Raw genomic sequence first — 8,972 nt, 5'->3', positions numbered from 1 at the left:
TGTGATGGTAGGTCAAAGATAATTTTCTTATCAGTTATATATACTTACTGACAAACTTGTGGGTAAAATGCAATGAATTTATAAGTGAAACAGTATAAGATGAAATGCCAATCAAAACATAAAACAGGGGGAGATGACAGAGAAAAATAATTTTAATGTTGATAATTATGAAACCTGGGCAAGGGGAATATTTCTGTTAATTATTTCATCTTGTCTTCTTTTGTGAATGCTTAAAAATTACCATTTGAGAATGGCTTAAGTACCTAGATTACTAAATCATTTTCTATAAAATTTATCTGCTTGTTGAGATTGGGATAAAAATCATGCCATGTCTGACACTGTGAATAGACCTTGAGAGTATTATGCTAAAAAAATATAAATCAGGAAAGAAATTGAAGAAGACACAAAAAGATGAAACACCATTCCATACTCTTGGATCAGAAGAATAAACATTGTTAAAATGTCTATACTGCCTAGAGCAATCTATACTTTTAATGCCATTCCAATCAAAATTCCACTGGTATTTTTCAAAGAGCTGGAGCAAATAATCCTAAAATTTGTATGGAATCAGAAGAGACTCCGAAACGCTAAGGAAATGTTGAAAAACAAAAATAAAACAGGGGGCATCACGTTACCTGATTTCAACCTTTACTACAAAGCTGTGATCACCAAGACAGCATGGTACTGGCATAAAAACAGACACATAGACCAGTGGAACAGAGTAGAGAGCCCAGATATGGACCCTCAACTCTATGGTCAGTTAATCTTCGACAAAACAGGAAAAAATATACAGTGGAAAAAAAGTCTCTTCAATAAATGGTGCTGGGAAAACTGGACAGCTATATGTAGAATAATGAAACTCGACCATTCTCTTACACCGTACACAAAGATAAACTCAAAATGGATAAAAGACCTCAATGTGAGAAGGAATCCATCAGAATCCTAGAGGAGAACATCGGCAGTAACCACTTCGATATCAGCCACAGCAACTTCTTTCAAGATATGTCTCCAAAGGCAAAGGAAACAAAAGCGAAGATGAACTTTTGGGACTTCATCAAGATCAAAAGCTTCTGCACTGCAAAGGAAATAGTCAACAAAACAAAGAGGCAACCCATGGAATGGGAGAATATATTTGCAAATGACAGTACAGACAAAAGTTTGATATCCAGGATCTATAAAGAACTCCTCAAACTCAACACACACAAAACAGACAATCATATCAAAAAATGGGCAGAAGATATGAACAGACACTTCTCCAATGAAGACCTACAAATGGCTATCAGACACATGAAAAAATGTTCATCATCGCTAGCCACCAGGGGGATTCAAATTAAAACCACATTGAGATACCACCTTACACCAGTTAAAATGACCAAAATTAGCAAGACAGGAAACAACGTGTGTTGGAGAGGATGTGGAGAAAGGGGAACCCTCTTCCACTGTTGGTGGGAATGCAAGTTGGTGCAGCCACTTTGGAGAACAGTGTGGAGATTCCTCAAGAACTTAAAAATAGAGCTTCCCTATGACCCTGCAATTGCACTACTGGCTATTTAATGGAGTGAAAAGAAGGGCCATCTGTACCCCAATGTTTATAGCAGCAATGGCCACAGTCGCCAAACTGTGGAAAGAACCAAGATGCCCTTCAAAGGACGAATGGATAAGGAAGATGTGGTCCATATACACTATGGAGTATTATGCCTCCATCAGAAAGGGTGAATACCCAACTTTTGTAGCAACATGGACGGGACTGGAAGAGATTATGCTGAGTGAAATAAGTCAAGCAGAGAGATTCAATTATCATATGGTTTCACTTATTTGTGGAGCATAACAAATAGCATGGAGGACAAGGGGAGATGGAGAGGAGAAGGGAGATAAGGGAAATTGGAAGGGGAGGTGAACCATGAGAGACTATGGACTCTGAAAAACAATCTGAGGGTTTTGAAGGGGCAGGGATGGGAGGTTGGGAGCACCAGGTGGTGGGTATTAGAGAGGGCACAGATTGCATGGAGCACTGGGTGTGGTGCAAAAAACAGTGAATACTGTTACGCTGAAAAGAAATAAAAATTTTAAAAAATAAATAAATAAAATTTTAAGTCAGATAAATAAAGACAAATACTGCACAGTATCACTTATACGTGGAATCTAAAAGAAAATCAAGCTCATTTAAAAATAGAGTAGAAAGTGGTTGTGGGGGACTGGGAGGTGAAGGGATTAGGGAGAGGTCTGAGGATCTATTGTATAACATGATGACTATAGTTGATAACACTTTATAACTGAATTTTGCTTAGAGAGTTGAATTTAAATGTTCTCACACACACAAGTAAATATGTAAAGTGATAGGTGTTTCAATTAACTAGATGAGAAGAATCCCCTTCTAATGTACATGTATGTAATATAATCACAATGTACACTTTAAATATTTTACAATTTTATATGTTAATTATACCTCAATAAAGTTGAAAAGTAATCTCAAAAAAAAAATCATTGTTCATGACTGGCTATTTGTAAGGCAAGCATGCTGCCCTATTTCTCCATTTGCCACTGAGTTAGCTCACTGGGATAGCATGTCCTCACCTAGTGATTTCAGAAAAGTTCAGGTTCAAATTTAGCAGACGCATCAAGCCAATTTAAGGAAACTCATCTTAGCCACATTCTTCATCTACCTTTATCATGAATGAAAAAAATATTTACACTCATCTGATGTCTGTGTTTATTTCTCAATTTGTTTGGAACACATATTAAGGAAATGTGTGATTAAATACTATGGTCTTGAAAACTAATATCATGGGATACCACTTACCTATGTGACCAAGCTCTGAGCCCAGAAGATAAACCAGACTTGATTAGAAAATGACTTTTTACCTCTGGTTAAAGAAGTCAGAAATCATGGTGTGATAGCAGTTATATAAACTTGAGATCACTGAGCACTTGATAATCACAAGTTAAATTCTATTCCCCCATCTTAGTGCTGTAGGTAGACTAAGAAATTCCCACATGGAGAAAAAAGCAAAGATTAAATCTTAACCAAAGTACATACGTCTCCTAGATTTAAACTGATGAATTAGTAGCATAGGTTATGGCAGAATACAAAAATCAGAGAAGCTAAATATTTTAGAAATCTGAAGTTAAACCACAACTATAGGGTGAGGATTGCTGCCCAAATGCTTTTGCCTGGTTGAAATTTGGAAGACCGCTAAACATTTTTGGTCCACATGGGGAGTGAACTTAGAGAATTTCTCTCTTAGCACTCTAAGATCTTGAGATACCCATGTAGAGCCCTTGAGTTCCCTTCATGGACATACAGTAAGAGGTTCTGTAATGGAACAGATGATTAACACCAAGAAAAATCCCTAGAACCAGGCTTTCCCCCAGCAAAGCTGAAGACCCAGATTATAAGGCCATTTTTCCTTTTTCCCTCTTTTCTTGCTTTTACTTTTTCTCCCCATTCCCACTTGTTCTTCATTTTATATATTGGTAATCTGACTTTTTAAATTTAATCTGATCACCTTATAGTATATTGTCCAATTAAAATAATATCTTTTATTACTAACAGTATTAATAAAGTATATGTGTATATATACAAAATGTATCACATGTTACTTTTATCTTTATACATTATTTATGATGTACATCTCTCTCAATTTTAGTATTGGAAGGTATTTCTTGGGATATCCCTTGAAATCATCTTGCTGCCTCTGGAGAAGCAGATGCATTTACTTGAACAAAAAGAGTCTTTCAGAAATCAATAAAACTACCTTTGAATCCTAGTTCTATTACTTGCTAGCAATAATTCATTTTTCTAAGCTTTGATTTGTCTACACTTCTCCAGTGTAAATTATGATAATAAATATAAATTGTAGGGATATTTTGAGGTTTATGAGTATTATAAATTCTCAATAAATTTTGGCTTTCATTCTATTTCATTCAGAAATTTAAAAATAAACATTTTAACAGGATAGCCATGACCTTCTTTCATCCTTTGTTCACAGATTCATGCCAAATGTTACCTTTGTATTTTTTTATCTTCACATAAAAATTCTCTTTTTGCATTGTCAGAAGTACCAAATCACCATATTGGGAGATCATCTATTATGTTAACTAATATTTGTCCATGTGCCAGGAGTAAAGCATTCTAGAATTTGGCATACAGAGAGACGTTCTCTAATGCATTTAACATTTAGAGTAGAATAAAGACAAGTAAAGATGACATTGTAGTTTGATGAGAGTTCTGAGTGCAGGAACTTAGTGGTGATAGGAATCTAATGGGTAAGACCGACCAGGCGTGGTGTCGTGGTGCTGTTGGAACAGTAAGACAAAGTAAGCAAATGATTCCTTGTGGAAATGGCATTTCAACTGGAGGACTCCGGGGACTGGGTAGTTGAAAAGGTGGGGCGGGGAGGTGGGGGGGAATTCCTGCTTATAGACACTGCAATATGAGCAATGGCCTGAAGTAAAAGAAAAAGTATCTAAGGAAGTTTTAATATGTTGAACTGCAGAAGTGGAAGTTGATGAATAATGTAACGAGTAATTAAATGCTGATCGTTCTTTGAGAGTTATCATTAGGTATATATTTTGGACTCTAGAAATATCTAAAGATTTCATTTTTTAAAAGCAAATCATCTCATTGATATTAATATTCACATTGTAGTCTGTTTCTCTTTTCTCTATTCCTAGTATATTTGGCTTGCTGGTTATTTACTTATCACTTTTCTAGCCCAATTAGTTCTCTTCCACCTCCTGCCATCTGCTTGCTTAATTTAAATACTTACATTCAAGATTTAACATTTCATTTAGTACATCAGTATCAATCTGTTTCATGTAGTTTCAATGTCCGCTTTAATTCTTTAACAAGGAGTACCAGTGCATTTCTCCCTTCATCTTAATTTAATTCATGCCCGTTTTGGCAACTTTTATATAACTTTGATATTGGATTGGATTCATTCAATAAAATATGTGAATCTTGTGGTTTTAAAGCTTTATCAGTAAATGCTTTTTTGAAATTTTAAATCTTTATGCTTATTCCTTGTTTTAAAATTCATTTTGAGTTTTGAAAATTTTTTTTTTGCTGTTACACTTAGAAAAAGCATAGATTCTTTTTAACATTATTTCTCTTCTAGAGTATGTTTTTTTGTGGAGGAATAATGTACACTATTGCACCAGTATTTTATGAATAGTTTCCCAATCCTTTCAGCATTGGTAAGGGAAGGTTGAGAGTGAAGTCACGCTTAGATTTCCTGAAACAACTATTCTCATTTTTTTCTTAATAAAGATTATCATTCTCAAAAATGTTGACTTATAAGGAGGTGTAAAGGGTGACTTGATCAGCAGCAGTACTGAATGGAAACCCAAATCTACATCAAGACAAAATAGGATAAAAACCAAAGAGAACATGCTTAGGGATGAACATTCCCCTAGTTCTTTAAGAGCAATATAAATCTTTTGACTAAGTCATTAAAGGCTTGTTTCACTTGTTTGTTCCTCAGAGTATAAATAAATGGATTTAACATGGGTGAAATGGAAGTAGTGAGCATAAATACACCCTTATTAATGGCCATTTCATCTTTTGCCGAAGGTTTGATATAGACAAAGATACAGCTTCCATAGGTGATAGAAACTACAATCATGTGGGAAGAACAGGTAGAAAAAGCTTTAGTCCTTTGCTGGGCAGAGGGGAATCTTAGAATTGTTCTGATGATATACAGGTAGGACAAAATCACACACACAAGAGTCATAATGAAGATTAACACAGAGCACACAATAATCATCTGCTCAATGAACCATGTATCTGAGCATGAGATCTTCAGGATAGGATTAGCATCACAGGCAAAGTGGTCAATGGCATTAGAGTCACAGAAATCCAGGTCCAGTCCTAAGCTAAGTGGTGGGAGTATGACCAACAAAGTAGTCATCCAACAGCAGAAGATTAGCCTTTTGCAGACCCTGTGGTTCATGATAATCATGTAATACAAGGGTTTGCAGATGGCTATGTATCGATCAAAGGACATGGCAGCAAGGAGAAAAAATTCTGTTACTCCAAAAAGATATGTAAAAAAAAGTTGGCATGCACAAGCATTATAGGTAATAGTCCTATCACCTGTTGCTAAACTGTACAAGAATCTAGGAATACAGGCAGAAGTGAATGAGATTTCTAAGAAGGAAAAATTTTGGAGAAAAAAGTACATTGCAGTTTTAAGGTGAGAATCCATTAATATGAGAATGATGATGGTCAGGTTTCCAGTTATACTCAACATGTAGGTAATAAGTAGAAATATAAAAATCAGAATCTGTAGTTGAGGGTCATCTGTCAATCCCAGAAGAATGAAACTGGTTAGTGATGTATGGTTTCTCATTCCTGGGTCCTGACTTCTGCCCAATTTGCATATAAAACTGAGGGACTCAAGATCTGAGAAGAAGGTGGAAAAAAATGTGTTACAAGGGATTTGCTTAGAAAATCCTAGCAATGCATTTTACATATATTTTGTTTTCCTTGATAATGAATATTTCTTCATAATTCATGCTCTCAGCTCTGCTGACATGTCATCTGATAGGTTTGAAACTTAGCTTTCAGATGTTTTGACCACAATATATGGCAAGATATACATTTTTTATTGCAGTCTAATGTACATGCACACACATATACACAAACACACACCCACACAAATATACATACAGATGCACACTTGCATATTAGTGAAACAAAAACTTTCTAAAAAATCAAATACTCCTCCGCCTTGCTCTCTAATGCTTTCTATTCTAACTTATGAAAAATAAATGTAAATATCACCCAATTGACTTTATACTCTACTAAATGATCATGACTGTATTTGAAAAAAATAAATTTTTTAGGGATTGTTAAGTAATATAGTCCAAGTAAAACATAATTATTTATGATTTTTAAGGGTACACTATCCTTGTACTTTATACTCTGGAAAAGATTTATTCATGACACACTCCCACCCCTCGGGGCAATGAAATCATAAACTTTAGGGTGTCCTTTTTTTCTAAGAATATTTCTCTTATCACTACCTGAAATTTTACTCAGTTTCATTATCTGCTTGAAGCTTTTTTCCCTGGAGAAATTGGAAGCACATGAGGAGTGGTTATGGCACAAGGTGTTTCTATATCCATCTACCAAAGCAACTGAGGTCACTTTTCCACCTCCATGAACAACCTATACTGCAAAAGACATCTTACATATAAAAAATCCCTTCCTACATCTTTCCCATGACTTTCTCACATTGTTATTGCCTTTATCTGATTTGTACTGATTGCCCACTTTGGTGCAGAACAGCAACCATTTTAGTACACACCAAATTCACTAATAAGTGAGAAAATGTTCTATACACAACTGAAGAATATTTACCTTCATGTTTTGTAATGCAGTCTCATATTTGTCTGACTGACACATTTAGACACCTTCTTATTAAGTCACTGATGTTATCATCAGCTCTGTGAGTATTAAGTGCATTCACCAATCTGACTTCTATCCTTAGCTGCTTATGATATGGTTTCTGAACACAGCACTCCACTGAAACTATTCTTGGCAAGTTTACCTGTTATTTCTTTAAGTATCAGTGAAGTGTAGTCATTTTATTTGCTTTTTTTTTTTTTTGTCGATCCATCACTCCTTTCTTTTTATAATCTTCTTGACACATTGTTTGCACGAAATCCACAATCTGGTTTTTGTTTTGCCCTTCTGTTTTCTCCTTTAAAATTACCTCTTCCCCAACTCACTTTTATTCCACTGGTATTTCTCACACTTCACCCCTAAATCCTCTTCCCTGCTTCTCTATGTGTTTTCCTGGGAACTGCTTAAATCCCATGACTTCAATTTAGCACGTAAAATTTGATATTTCAAAATGTGCATTTTTTGATAAGATTTCTTTGAATGTTAAACATATGCCCCTGGCAATTTTACATTCCCTCTACATGAATTTATTTAAAATGGTTTGCCCCATCTTCTGCATCTCTATTGATTCTCGCATTCCTTCTTGTTTACAGTACTAAAACCAAACCCAATATTTATTGCCTGGTATTCACTGATAATAAGCTTTATTGTTTCCTAAGTTAGCCCTATCTTGAAATTCCTTTTTTTAAAGATTCCTTTTTTTTAAAGATTTTTAAAGATAAAATCATTTTTTTTTATAAATTTTATTTTTTATAAACATATATTTTTATCCCCAGGGGTACAGGTCTGCGAATCACCAGGTTTACACACTTCACAGCACTCACCATAAAATCATTTATTTAAGAGAGAGCACATGTGCACAAGCCGGGGGAGGGGCAGAAGGAGAGAAAGAATTTCAAGCAGACTCCCTGCTGAGCACAGAGCCCTTCGGGGCTTGACCTTCTGATACTGAGATTGTGACCTGAGCCTAAATCAAGATTCAGATGCAGATGCGGAACTAAGGGAGCCATCCATGCACCCCTAGCCCTATCTTGAAATTCTATTGACATTGTCAGTAACTTTACATAATTTTGCTATTTCCCTGACTCTAACAAGTTGGTTGGGTTGGTTGGGTAGAGTTATGAAGAGTGACTCTAAAAATACAGCATAGCAAGAGACAAGTATGCGGTGGTCATCCTACATGGACTACCTGTCTGGAAAAAATTGTCTTCTATTCATCTGTGGTTTTCCCCCTCTTAATTACTCCATCTGCTTGCTGATTTTGTACCTGGCTCTTAGTGACTCCTTCCTGTTTTCTGCTTAGATGTTTAAAGGAGTCTTCCCAAATTAGGACAGACCACATTAGGATTCTTCTATGTGTTTTGTTATATCCTATGCTTAACAGATGATGTAAAAAAAAATTGTTGGAAATGGGATTTTTATGTTGTTTAATGTAATAACCACAAAGCTGAAAGAGTCTGAGGTATAGAGTTAATTCAAGACAGTATTTTTTTTTGCCCTCAGACCTAGATGAAGTTATATTGTTTACTATGTTGATTCAATATTAAAACTAATCTACACCTCT

At 35.3% G+C, this 8,972-nt stretch overlaps 1 protein-coding gene across 1 annotated transcript; it reads right to left on the bottom strand.

Moving 5' to 3' along the window:
* Nucleotides 1-5,411: 5,411 nt before the first annotated feature.
* LOC125107172 (olfactory receptor 6C2-like) lies at nucleotides 5,412-6,350 on the bottom strand. Its single transcript, XM_047741972.1, has one exon. It carries the CDS (start codon nucleotides 6,348-6,350, stop codon nucleotides 5,412-5,414), a length of 939 nt encoding a protein of 312 aa, XP_047597928.1.
* Between the last annotated feature and the right edge of the window lie 2,622 nt (nucleotides 6,351-8,972).

The sequence above is a fragment of the Lutra lutra genome, chromosome 8 (genome assembly GCF_902655055.1).
Source record: "Lutra lutra chromosome 8, mLutLut1.2, whole genome shotgun sequence".
In the NCBI taxonomy this organism is placed as follows: Eukaryota; Metazoa; Chordata; class Mammalia; order Carnivora; family Mustelidae; genus Lutra; species Lutra lutra.
Note: the sequence above shows the minus strand (reverse complement) of the source record. Positions and strands in the feature narration are given on the sequence as shown.